The sequence below is a fragment of the Scyliorhinus torazame genome, chromosome 2 (genome assembly GCF_047496885.1).
Source record: "Scyliorhinus torazame isolate Kashiwa2021f chromosome 2, sScyTor2.1, whole genome shotgun sequence".
Classification (NCBI taxonomy): Eukaryota; Metazoa; Chordata; class Chondrichthyes; order Carcharhiniformes; family Scyliorhinidae; genus Scyliorhinus; species Scyliorhinus torazame.
In genome coordinates, this window is record NC_092708.1 from 118,531,259 (window position 1) to 118,545,564 (window position 14,306).

Below are 14,306 nucleotides of genomic sequence, written 5' to 3' on the forward strand. Positions count from 1 at the left end.
GGAGCAACAGCTGGCTTTGCAGGCTACAGAGGTAGTGAGAATGTCACTAGTTTTAGAAGTTGGGGATTTTTTTGACTTAGCTTTTCAGCGAAAGAAATGGCAAACGCAACCCTGTTGATCCTCCAAAGCCCTCCTTGCTGATATCTGGGAGCACGGTAGCACAGTGGTTAGCACTGTTGCTTCACAGCTCCACAGACCCGCGTTCGATTCCCGCTTGAATGACTGTCTGCATGTTCTCCCCGTGTCTGCGTGGGTTTCCTCCGGGTGCTCTGGTTTCCTCCCACAAGTCCAGAAAGACGTGTTTGTTAGGTGAATTAGACATTCTGAATTCTCCCTCTGTGTACCTGAACAGGCGCTGGAGTGTGGCAACTAGGGGATTTTCACAGTAACTTCATTGCAGTGTTAATATAAGCCTACTTATGAAAATAATAAAGATTATTATTATTGTGCTAAAATTGGGAGAGCAATCCCACAGATGAATCACGCCACAGCTTGACAGTCATACTCATGGAATCATACCTTAAAGGTAATGTCCCAGACATCACAATCATCCCAGAGTATGATCTGTCCCACTGACAGAGGTAGAGGCACAGTAGTATATATTGGGAGGGAGGGAGCTGCCCTCATTGTGTTTTCAATATCAACTCTGGATCCCATTAAGTCTCATTGTATCAGGTCAAACATAGGCAAGGAAACCTCCTGTTGGTTATCACCAGCCAGCCCCTCAGCTGATAATAAGACCATAAGAAATAGGAAAAGGAGTAGGTTGTTCGGCCCCTCAGGCCTGCTCCTCCATTCAATAGGATCTTGGCTGATCCGACATTCCTCATGGACACTGTTGCTGTCCTTTCCCTGTAATCCTTGATTCCCTTACTTTTTTTTTTAATTTAAATTTAGAGTCCCCAATTATTTTTTTTCCAATTAAGAGGCAATTTAGTATGTCCAATCTACCTACGTTGCACATCTTTTGGTTGTGGAGGTGAGACCCACGCAGACGCGGGGAGAATGTGCAAACTCCACACAGACAGCGACCCGGGGCTGAAATTGAACCCGGGACCTCGGTGCCGTGAGGCAGCAGTGCTAACCACTGCGCCACCGTGACACCCCCCCCACCCACATTATTCCTTTACTGATCAAGAATCTATCTATCCAGCCTTAAATATGCACACGGATTCTGCCCCCACAGCTCTCTATGGCAATGAGTTCCAAAGACTCGACCCTCAGAGAAGAAATTCTTTCTCATCTCAGCCTTCAATTTATTTTGAGACTATGCCCTCTGGTGCTAGACTTTCCCATGAGGGGAAACATTCTCTCAGCATTTACCCTGTCAAGCCCCCTAAGAGTCCTATATGGTTCACTGAGATCACTGAGATAACCTCTCATTCTTCTAAATTCCAATGAATGGAGCCCAACCTGTTTAACCTTTGCTCATAAGACAATCCCTCCATACCTGCAATCATCCTAGTGAACCTTCTCTGAACCACCTCCAATGAAACAATAGCTTTCCTTAGATAAGGGGACCAAAACCGGGGCTGGTTTAGCACACTGAGCTAAATAGCTGGCTTTGAAAGCAGACCAAGGCAGGCCAGCAGCACGGTTCGATTCCCCTACCAGCCTCCTCGAACAGGTGCCGGAATGTGGCGACTAGGGGCTTTTCACAGTAACTTCATTGAAGCCTACTTGTGACAATAAGCGATTTTCATTTTCAAAAAACTGTTCACAGTACTCCAGGTCTCACCTGTACATAGTACAGTTGCAGCAAGACCTCCCGACTCTTATACTCCAACTCCTTTGAAATAAGAGCCAACATTCCATTAGCTTTCCTGATTACCTGTTGCACCTGTGTGCTAGCTTTCTGCTTTCCGTGCACAAGTACCCCCAACACCCTTTGTGTTGCAGCTTCTGCAGTTTTTCTCCAATTTAAATAATACTGTTCTTTTGTTCTTCCTTCCAAAATGAACTTAATTTCTTTCCCACATTATACTCCATTTGCCAACCTTTTGCCCACTTACTTAACCTATCAATATCTCTTTGCAAATGGTTTTGTACCCCTCTAGCAACGCCGTTCCACCTATTTTCGTGTCATCTGCAAATTTGGCTACAGTACATTCGCTTCCTTCCTCCAAGTCATTAATCTAAATTGTAAACAGTTATGTGCCCAGCACTGATCCCTGTGGATCCATACTCGCTGTTTCCTGCCTATTAGCCAATTCTCTATCAATGCCAATATACTACCTCCAACGCCATGGACACTTATCTTATCTGGAAATCAAAGTGCATCTATTGGTTCCCCTCTATCCACTCTGGTTGAGACTTCCTTGAAATTAGTGAGACACGATTTCCCTTTCATGAAGCCATACTGACTTTGCTTGATTAAGAGTATCATTTTCAGGGATAGGTTTAGGTACTTGGGGATTCAGGTAGCGAGGGAATGGACGGGACTCCATAAGTGGAACTTAACGAAGCTGGTGGAGGAGGCCAGGGAGGATCTTAAGAGGTGGCATGCACTCCACTTAACGTTGGCGGGGAGGGTCCAAGTGGTGAAAATGAATATTCTGCCGAGGTTCTTGTTTATCTTTCAGGCTCTTCCGATCTTTATACCAAAAGCCTTTTTTCGGAAAGTGGACACAATCAACTCTGACTTTGTATGGGTGGGGAAAGTGCCGAGGGTGGGGAGAACCCTGCTACAGAGGCAGAGGCAGCAGAGGGGGTTGGCAAACTTGCTTCATTATTATTGGGCGGTGAATGTGGACAAGGTGCGGCGGTGGTGGGAAGGAGAAGGGGTAGGGTGGGTTAGGATGGAGGAGGATTCTTGTAAGGGGTCTAGTTTGAGGGCTGTAGCCACCTGGGTTGGCCACTTCCCGACTTAAAATGGAGAACCGCAAAGGCTGAAGGGAAATTCAGCCAACACAGGCAAAGGCTAGTAAATACAGAAATCATGTATATGGAAACCTGCAAAACAACCAGACAGCACGGAAACCAGCAGCTATCTGCATAGTAATACAGCAGCCATCTGCATAGTAATGAGTGATTCCAAGGCACAATGGCAACAGTTAAGGTGAACAAAGCCAAGCCAGACTCCTCGGCGCCAGCAGGAGCCAAGACAAAGGAAGGCCAACGGACATTTAGGCACCGCCCAGCGATCAGGGAACAACTCCAATATTGGAGAAATCGATCCAAGTGATCGGAACGCAGTCCAATCACTTGGAACCAGGTTCAGGGTCCGCCCCGAAGGGCGGGAAGCCCCTGGTGACTATAAAGTAAAGCCCCCAAGTTCAAATCGTCCTTCTTTGGCAGGGTCACTCAGCAACTTGAACCAACCCTTGACAGTGACCTGCCTCGCTGCCGCCAACCAAGTAAGTCTCAAGTCAACACTCGCTACAAGATAGGCGCCCCTAGCTACCAGCCCATACCAGCTTTTGAATCCTGCAGACTCAGGACCTGAACGAAAGGCCATTTGTTCCCCTGACCTGGTGGGCCAGTCCGAAGCCAAGTATAGGCCTTTTAGTGATAGGAATAGCCTAGAAAGTAGAGTTTATGCACGAGTAGTGATTTACGGTGAATAATAAATGTGTTTGATTTGAATCTTACGAATTGGTGTGTTGAGTTATTGATCATTACATGAACCTCGTGGCGGTATCATAAAGATACCTGGCGACTCTAGAGCAAAGGTTAAACAAACAGAGCAAATTACGATTAAGAGCCAACCAAAAGTTAGCAACATATCACTGGCGACATCCTGCCGGGACCCGATCTAGAAGTGGCTTAACCACTCCGGGAGAATCCAAAATTTGAATTAGAAATCCAATTGGGAACAGAAAAACCACAAGAGTTCAAGCAGTTCTGATCAATCCTCATAATTCGGAAGTGTGTTAATGCATGCGTAACTAACAGGGCTATAAGGTAAACTGATAGATTTTTGTTCCGAAAAACTGTCGGGAGTTTGTATTCCGGAAAATAGCGAACGCCGTACCCGTAATTACAGCACCACCTTAATACCCCTTGTTCCAAATTTTAAGGGAAGTATTTGGAGAGGAAAGATGGCAATGCAGGCAATGCAACGCCTCATGAACCCCGAAGAATTCGTGGTCGCAGCGACCAGCAGTAGAGTAGGACAGTGTCCCGTTTGGGAAGAGGAAATCAGAAAGTACCTCAAAGGGAAGGGATGGCCCCTTTGGAACGAATTCTGTGACAATGAGGAAACAGGACCCGGGAGTATAGGACATACTTGGTGGGAAAACCTGTCAGAGATTCAGAAGAAAAGCTTGGGAAAAGCTCGCAAGCCGATGGCAATCGTGTCCTGTTGGGCACAATTACAAGGCACAGAGGAGGTCGTTCGGACGCTCCGTAAAGAGATAGAGGAGACACATCGAATGAGTAAGGTCGATGTGAGCGAGATAGAGAAAGAGAACCTAGAATTAAGAAGGAAGTTAGCAGCAAAGGACGGAGAGGTGGATGATGCCAAGTGGGCACACCAGTCTTGTCTGGCGCATTTAAGCAGCTTCCAGACACAGTACGAAAAGGCCTATCAGGACACGCAACGTGCAGTCCTGGTAAGAGAGGAAACAGAGAAACAGGTATTGCAAAGGCAGTGTAGCGACCTGAAAGCAGCATTAAGAGCACTCCATACTACCACCACGGAGCACAGACAAAGCTCACTAGATCATGCGAAGTGCAGGAAGCAGATTGCAGAACTGCAGTCTTTACTTTCAGTTCAGAATGGGTTCCAGAGCACCTTTGGATCCAAGTTAGATACAGAAGACGGCCCGGATTGGGAAGAATTAAATGAGACCGCGCATAGGTATGTTCAGGGAACATGTGCGCAAGGAAAGCCCCAGAAGAGGAAAGTGCCCCAACCCCCCACAGAGCAGATAGTTCAGGCACCAATGAATCCAGTAACCACCCACCGCACAGTCACATCGGAAGGAGACACGACCCCCTTTATAGTGACCCAATTACGGGACGCGTGCGAGAAAATCACACCATTCCTCCCCACCTCAGACCCCCACCACTTCTTTGCTAGAGTAAAGCAGCAGGCGACCATGTACGGCCTGGACGAGCGTGAGCACGTGAAGCTAACAGTTTTGAGTTTAGACCCTTCGGTTGTAGCAGCCCTTCCCAACCCACAGAATGTAGGAGGAGGCACCCTTGAGAAAATGCACGCAGCGATCCTAGATGCGATCGGCTACAACAGAGGTGACCCAGTAGAAGGCCTGAATAAGTGCAGGCAGAAAAAGACGGAACACTCCACAGCGTTTGTTGGACGCCTGTGGATTCATTTCACAGCAGATTTTGGAAATTTAGAACGTGCCCATTTGTCCCAAGATGGTATGGCCAAATGGACCCGCACCCTTATCTCCCATGCCACAGAGGCAGGACAAAAAGCCTGTACGAATTATGACCCCTCAGAGGAAGCCCACAATGAAACACAGGAGGGTCCCGCACCACAATCAATTCCTCCACCATCTTCCAGAAAGACACGTGGCCCACTACAGCCACCATCACCCTCAGCGGCTTCACAGGCCACTCACATCAGGGACACATCACAGCCCCGTAGTCTTAGTCGACCTGCCCCACACAGCACAACACATTTTGGGAATCGATTTTATGAATTCACACAACCTGTCCTTTGATCCAGTCAACCAATGTGTTTGGAAAATGGCAAAATCCGCAAGAGCATCCGCAACGCTCACAATAGGTGAATACGTCAACAAGATTAGCGCAGTCGCCGAATTCTGGTTTGACCCGACCACAATTAGCACAGACAAGCAGGTTAGGGCAGTTCTGCAGAAGCACAGGACAGCATTCGCGACCCACAAACACGACTGTGGCCGGATGACTGGTTCCGTTCAAATCACAGGACCTGACCCTAGACCCCAAAAGCAATACGGATTACCCCAAGAGGCAGAGGTAGAAATCTCAAAAGTGATCGACAGCTTATTACAGCAGGGCGTACTCAGATCAGTAGCCTCCACTAATAGTGCCCCGATTTGGCCAGTGAGAAAGCCCGATGGATCATGGCGACTGACCATCGATTACCGGGAATTCAACAAAGTCACCCCCGCAGCAGCCCCCACGGTAGCCACAAGTCCCAAGACCATGCTCAAACAGGGACTCAACTCACAATACTTTACGGTTTTGGACATGAGTAATGGATTCTGGTCCATTCCATTGGCAAAAGTGTGCCAATACAAATTTGCCTTCACTTTCAAAAATCAGCAGTACACGTGGGCATGCCTTCCACAAGGATTCCACAACTCCCCCTCCGTTTTCCACCGACAGCTGGCAAATGGTTTGTCAAAATTTTCTCGCCCCGAATGTCTGGTCCAGCATGTGGACGACCTATTACTGCAGACAGACACCAAGGCAGAGCACATCGAGCTTCTGTCCGAACTCCTGGAACTCCTTCATTCAATTGGATGCAAAGTAAACCCCAAAAAGGCCCAGATTTTGGAAAACAAGTGATATATTTGGGTACATTATCACACATGGTAAACGTGAGATCGAGCATAAAAGGATTGACTCGATTGCCAAATTGCCCCTTCCCCAGAATGTTTCAGCCCTCCGGTCGTTTTTAGGACTGGTTGGCTACTGCCGAAACCACATTGACAGTTTCGCCAGCAAGGCAGCACCCCTCTCGGAACTCCGAAAGAAAGGAGCCCCTTGGGAATGGCTTCCACAGCATACGGATGCTGTGGATGCTTTGAAAAGAGCCCTCATTGCAGCCCCCGCACTACAAGTTCCAGACCCACTTTCCCCCTATGCTATAGAGATAGCTAGCACGCACCCTTTCGGCCGTGCTCCTCCAGGAACAGCACGAACAATTAAGACCCGTGGCTTACGCCTCCAGACTTCTAGATCCTGTGGAGCAGGGGTTTTCGGCCTGTGAAAGGCACCTGCTCACAGTTTTCTGGGCAGTTCAGTATTTTTCCTACATAACCAGACTAAACCCCATCACAATCCTCACAGAACACACCCCCACCCAACTTTTACTTGACGGACGACTCAAGGACAGTACAGTTCATTTTTTTTCATTCAGTTAGTCAGATTAGAGCAGCTTCTTTTGCAGGGACGGGACGTCACTGTTAAAAGGACCAAGACCCACACTTTCTTAGCCGATAACCTTCAGTACCCAGGCACCCCCCATGAATGTGAAATCATCTCACCACACCACAACACAGGCCCCTTTATTGCGAAAACATCCCCCAGAAAGATAGGTAGTTCTCCTCAGAGCCCCCAGCACACAGACACGTGCGAACCTTTAAGAATATATGTGGATGGTTCTTCCGCTATATTAGACGGGAAGCGCATTACAGGATGCAGCATTTATGTCGAGGACGCGCAGGGACGCGCCCTAAAAGAAATATCACTAAAGCTACCAGGCCACTTAGGCGCGCAGGCGGCAGAACTAGCTGCCGTTGCATACATTGTGGATCACCCAGATTCCTTCCCCAGCCCAGCTGACATATACTCGGACAGCCTCTATGTCAGCAATAGTCTTACAGAATTCCTACCCCTGTGGAAAGCAAGATTATTTGTTTCCGCAGACGGAAAACACCTCCCTTCAATGCAGTTCAGGTCTCGCAGACTAATATCGAGGATTTAGTGCAGGCCCAGAAGCAGGATAACAATCTCAGGGAGATTTTGAAAGGAAAATTTACAGCACCCTATGATAGATTTTAAAATGCACTGACCACACATGACGGTGTGGTGTTAAAAGACACCCTTTATGTGGTTCCTGAACAGGACAGGAATCAACTTATTTGTTTATTCCATGACAGTCATGGACATCAGGGAATTGATCCCACTACAGCCCACCTCAGGCAGCTCTGTTGGTGTCCGAGTTTAAAAGAAGACGTAACGCACTACGTTGAGAATTGCCTTATCTGTGCCCAGAACAATCCGGACAGATACGCAAAGAAAGCTCAACTCAGCCACACCTGCCCCGTTAATGGCCCCTGGACTAACTTCCAGATCGATTTTATAGGACCATTGCCCCCTTGCAGGAATGGTTACAAATACGTATTAGTCGTCATAGACACTTTTACGAAATGGGTAGAGGCATTCCCATCCAGAACAAACATGGCAAAGACCACAGCCAAGATCTTAACCCACCACATCTTTACGAGATGGGGACTTCCCCGCAGCATTGAATCCGACCAAGGTTCCCATTTTACGGGACGTGTCATGAAGAACGTCCTCACGATATTTGGCATTACCCAAAAATTCCACATCGCATACCATCCCCAGTCAAGTGGTATCGTGGAGCGCATGAATCGGACCCTAAAATCCACCCTCAGAAAAATGGTCCAACAGAAAAATGTTCCAACAGAACAACACCACTTATCATAGAATTTACAGTGCAGAAGGAGGCCATTCGGCCCATCGAGTCTGCACCGGCTCTTGGAAAGAGCACCCTACCCAAGGTCAACACCTCCACCCTATCCCCATAACCTAGTAACCCCACCCAACACTAAGGGCAATTTTGGACACTAAGGGCAATTTATCATGGCCAATCCACCTAATCTGCACATCTTTGGACTGTGGGAGGAAACCGGAGCACCCGGAGGAAACCCACGCACACACAGGGAGGATGTGCAGACTCCGCACAGACAGTGACCCAAGCCGGAATCGAACCTGGGACCCTGGAGCAGTGAAGCAATTGTGCTATCCACAATGCTACCGTGCTGCCCACTTGAGATTCAGTCCTCCCTTTTGCGCTGATGCTTTTAAGAAATACTGTCTCAACTTCCACAGGTTACAGCCCACACACTCTCATGACCGGCCGCCCCATGAAAGGCACAGAATTTTTATGAGGATTGGACATGACCAGTCCCGAAGTGGCGGCCCTCACACACGAGAAAGCAGTAAAACAACTAGTTGAGAATGTAAAAACGGCTCAGCTAGCAGCCGCAGTAAGATTAGGCCACACGGAAGAAACAGAGCAAGGCCTGTTTCGACAAGACAGTGCATGCGACTGAGTTTGAGGTAGGACAGCAGGTCATGCTCTCAATTTACAACCCCAGCACATTCTTGTCACCGAAGTATTCGTGTCCGTACGCCATTGTGGACAAAGTAAGCCCCTCCATCTATAAAATTAAGTACCGCAACGGAAAGACTGCGTGGTTCCATATTAACCAGCTTAAGGCATATGGCCCACAGTCCAACCACGCACATCACGTCATGCTCGACGCAGCAGATCACACCCCGCCCACACCCAACGTATCCCTACCCTCCCCCAACACGCCCACCACATCCACGGACTCGCCAGCGACTCCACCCCCAACCTCTAGACTCCGCCCCGGAACGCCCACAGACAGCAGCAGCGACAGCAACTGTGACTCAGACAATAGCCACAGCACGCCTCCCTACTATCCCCATGCAACAGGACCCACACCTAGCGAATCTGACCACGATTCGAATGATCCCTTCCTCATCACTTTCCTCAACAAACCCCACCAAAGACCACCGCCCTACAATGACGATTCCGTCCCCACAGGACTAGACACCACCTTCTGGCACCGCGATAACTCACACAGGCTCGTCCGGAACGACGAGATGGACCCCAAATCGCACCATGCAGCCCTATCAGCCCTTATACATTCGAGAGTATGGCATCCGAGAGAAGATGACAACTTTGAGTCTGACTCCCAAAGCTAGAACCCCTTTGCAACCCTGTTCGCAACTGATAACTGAGGCGCCTAGATGATGTTTTAAAAAGGAACCGCTTGGGAGAAAACGGTGTCCTTTCTGATGGAACCTGCAGCATGTTGGTTAATGTTGTTTGTTACTGTTATTGTTAAATGTTGTTTGTAAGATCGGAAATTCTTTCCACGGCCCCACGCGTTATTTGTCTGCAGAAACCTATGAGAACGTGCCAAACCGCTGAGAGCTTGCCAGACCCCGTTCATAACTGCTCTTCTGGTTCGAAGGTAGAACCAATACAGCAACCCCCCACGATGACTACATTTTTTGCCCGTTCTTGTCGGTTGCTCAGGCAGTGGAGAAACGGCATTGGTCTCTGCCCTGCCCGAGACCCCCCCCCCGGTCAACTGCGCTCGGGTCGAGCACACATGGCATCGGTCGCCATCCTACCCGGGGATTCCATCCAATTCTTACCCGTCGCGGCCCATACGCACCTCATTTCGGCACTTTTGGTTCAAAAGGTTTTGTTTTGTTTTCGGGCAACCCTTAGGTTGCCATCCCTATGCTATTTACATCCTCAAACATTTGGATGGTAAATCGCACAGCCTGCGAGGCGGCTCGCATTGTTTCAGTATTTTTAAGTGTGTCTTGTCCTGAAAATTCGTTTTTTTTTTAAAATGAGGGAGTCACACAAGGTGACAAATTGTAAAGGGAGAATTGGCACGAAAGGACAGACATACTAACGCACGAGATATTAACCATTATAGTAACAGACACTATGCTTGATCCCACAGAACCCCAGAAGTTCCAGGAAAAGAGACAAAACGGAAAGGAAGAGAAGAGAAGAGAAAAAAGACAATGAAGACGGCATACATGTTTTTCGTCAGAACGTGTACCTGGTTGCGCGCGAACATGAACCCCCTGACCCCAACCCCCCCCAGCCGTCAATGATTCACTTCCCCATAGCACCCAGAGCCCAGTAACAGGCAACACCACACCATCATGGTGTGATAAGCTCATACGGAGCTGTTCAGGGCTAAATCGCTGGCTTTGAAAGCAGACCAACAGCTCAGTTCGATTCCCGTAACAGCCTCCCCGAACAGGCGCCGGAATGTGGCGACTAGGGGCTTTTCACAGTAACTTCATTTGAAGCCTACTTGTGACAATAAGTGATTTTCATTTCATTTCATTTCAACGTGGTACTCCCTTTCCTATGTAGACGAATCCCTATTAGTGTTGGCGATACTCTGCAGCATCGTGCAGACTCTCCGCATGAGGAAATGGAGAAGGAGAGCCTACCGCGCTTGCACCCTGGTATACAGAATGAGATCCCCAATTTTCGGTTTTCACCAGGCCCCCGAACCCCTCAATCTATAATAAAGGACATTCGTTTGCGTTCTTCTGTGAATAAAGAAATGGAAATATTGTACTCCCGTGCTTGACTGCCAAGCCAGGAAAAATGTAAATGCTGCTTTCATTTTGTATTGTTTAGGAAGTTAATATGACTGAATGTTTAGTGAGTGTAATTTATTGGGGATAGTTAGAGGTACCGTTTTTTATTTTATTTTGTAATGCATGTCCCTGTTTTGACATAGCACCACTTAGAATGTTAGTTGAAAAATGTTCTTGCATAGTTATGGTCAGTGTAGAGGCCATAGAAGAGTGCTCGCCGGGTCAGGGAATGAAGACAACGCAGTTATGTGATCCTTCACGCTTCGCATTAGGAGCACAAGGAGGGTGTGTAGCCACCTGGGTTGGCCACTTCCCGACTTAAAATGGAGAACTGCAAAGGCTGAAGGGAAATTCAGCCAACACAGGCAAAGACTAGCAAATACAGAAATCATGTATATTGAAACCTGCAAAACAACCAGACAGCACGGAAACCAGCAGTCATCTGCATAGTAATGAGCGATTCCAAGGCACAATGGTGACAGTTAAGGTAAACAAAGCCAAGCCAGACCCCTCGGCGCCAGCAGGAGCCAAGACAAAGGAAGGCTAACGGACATTTAGGCACCGCCCAACCATCAGGGAACAACTCCAGTATTGGAGAAATTGATCCAAGTGATCGGAACGCAGTCCAATCACTTGGAACCAGGTACGGGGTCTGCCCCGAAGGGCGGGAAGCCCCTGGGGACTATAAAGTAAAGCCCCCAAGTTCAAATTGTTCTTCTTTGGCAGGGTCACTCAGCAACTTGAATCAACCCGTGAGAGTGACCTGCCTCGCTGCCGCGAACCAAGTAAGTCTCAAGTCAACGCTCGCTACAAGATAGGCACTCCTAGCTACCCAGTCCATACCAGCTTTTGAATCCTGCAGACTCAGAACCTGAACGAAAGGCCATTTGTTCCCCTGACCTGGTGGGCCAGTCCGAAGCCAAGTATAGGCCTTTTAGTGATAGGAATAACCTAGAAAGTAGAGTTTATGCATGAGTAGTGATTTACTGTGTATAATAAATGTGTTTTGATTTGAATCTTACGAATTGGACGCCTGTGGATTCATTTCACAGCAGATTTTGGAAATTCCCCCCCCCCCCCCCGATTCTCCAGCCCGCGATGGGTAAAAGTCCCACTGCTGTCATGCCAGTCCCGCCGGCGGGAATTAAACCACCTCTCTTACCGGCGGGCAATCGGGGCCCATCGATCCCCGGGCGGGCCTGTGCTGTGGGGGCACTCTTTTCCCTCCGCCTCGGCCGTAGCCGCCGCCATGGCCGACGCGGAGGTGACCCCCCCCCCCCCCACCCCACCTGCGCATGGATGACGTCAGCGCTCCCGGGTATGCGCGGACTTCCGCCGGCCGGCGGAGTCCCTTCGGCCCCGGCTGGCGTGGTGCCAAAAGGCCTTTCCCGCCGGCCGGCGGAGAGCCGACCACTCCGGCGCGGGCCTAGCCCCTCAAGGTGAGGGCTTGGCCCCTAAAGGTGCAGAGAAATCCGCACCTTTGGGGCGGCCCGACGCCGGAGTGGTTCCCACCACTCCATCCCGCCGGGACCCCTGCCCCGCCAGGTAGGGGAGAATCCCGGCCCAGGACTCAATTGTACAAATGTCATATTGAAAAAAGAGGAACAAATTACAAGTGAAGATGCCCTCTTTTTGTTTATCATTTGAAAAAGGACATGTCAGCCTACTGAATTTTGCCTTTGGCTTGTTTATTACCTTGCTTTGACAGAACCTATACCCACTTCTCCAGTAGCTGAAAAATGCTGTAACACCACTGAACAGACTTCATCTTTAGCCTCATTTTATCTATCACATTCTCTGAAGTGTTAAATTTCTAATTCCCTAGTATTAGAAAAGTATTTCATCAACAGGCAGCCAATCTGCATAATTATAGACCCTGCTAAGGACCATTTTATGGGACCATTGCCATTTTGCGAAATGATGAAAGTCAGCCTTGTGGAGGTGGACTCCCTGCGGTAGCCCTGGGAACCATCAGTGCCAGAGACTCCATTGGCTGAAAAGGGGGCCGAGGGCACAGAGGTCACCTCCAGTCACCAACAATCCAGCCGGAGGGGTTTTCGCTTCTGTTCCATGGAGCTTACCATGCTTGGTCCCTAAATTCTACTTGTATATCTGAAGGTACCTCCATTTTGAAGAACCCTCAAGATCTCCCACCTCTCTGACTGGCCGGCAACATCAAAAACCTGCACACTGTCCTTAATTGGACAGTGAACTCCCCTGCAATAAAATCACCATGCCAGTCACACTGCGGCACCAGGATCCTAAAGCCGGTGATAAATTCAGCCCATTGCTTCAGCAGTTGTCGTCAGGGAGGTGTTAAGTCAACATGGAGCAAGCTGGATATTCCACTGCTGACCACACTATTGCAAATAATATCAATGGCAAATATCGGCCTGTGATTGCGTCAACAATGGTTAATTGTTTGAGAGGGTAAAGCAGACTTTGGTAACACTGTTACAGTCAGACTTAGAACTACAGCTCCTGCCTGCTTCTTTTGAGTTTTGAAACAAACTGCTGCTCCTTTTATGAACATTGACACATCACTCCAGGAATTCTCCAGAAGTGAGATATTGGAGTTTTTTGTTCCATTACACTCAAGTTTAATTAATCACACAAGTTTTCATTATATGCACACTCAGGTAATTGGTTATTAAAACATTCTAAAGTACTGATAACACGATGCCTGCAGGTTACACGTTGCTATGGATGAATAGAACTCTATTTGTAATTTACAGCATTTGAGTTTAGTATTCTATTAATGCTACATCATACAGTGCTTACCAAATGTCACCTCTCCATTGCCATTCTTGTCAAACAGCTGAAAAGCCACAATAAACATGGCATCAGGAGCACACAGAACCGATTCAAATGCCAGAAATTCTTGAAAGGAGATCAACCTATAATTACAATGTGAAAAGTTATCAAAGAAGGTTCAGCAAAAATGGTGGTGTTTCAAGCAAAGTCTGTTCATTTTTAAAAATTAAAAGTAAGAATATGCACTTTCACTTAACAGTGCAAGCTTTATTAAATATAATAGTGTGCATATTAATTTGGCATTGGCAGAATTACAACATTTAGTAATTCCATCAAGTACACAATTACAAGAATGTCAAGTAGTACTCATGCTTCCTATTAGGATTTGGGTAGAGTGGGTTGATCAGATTACAACAAAATTTCTGCTCATCTGCAGCCTGATCACCAAAACATGA

At 48.0% G+C, this 14,306-nt stretch overlaps 1 protein-coding gene across 5 annotated transcripts in view; it reads right to left on the minus strand.

Moving 5' to 3' along the window:
• slc25a12 (solute carrier family 25 member 12) overlaps positions 1-14,306 on the minus strand; it is a 178,686-nt gene that overhangs the window by 138,438 nt on the left and 25,942 nt on the right. For all 5 annotated transcript variants that reach the window (XM_072475934.1, XM_072475935.1, XM_072475936.1 and 2 more), the window contains one exon: positions 13,879-13,994. In XM_072475934.1, the coding sequence (XP_072332035.1) occupies positions 13,879-13,994 (116 nt within the window). The remainder of the gene's footprint in view (positions 1-13,878; positions 13,995-14,306) is intronic.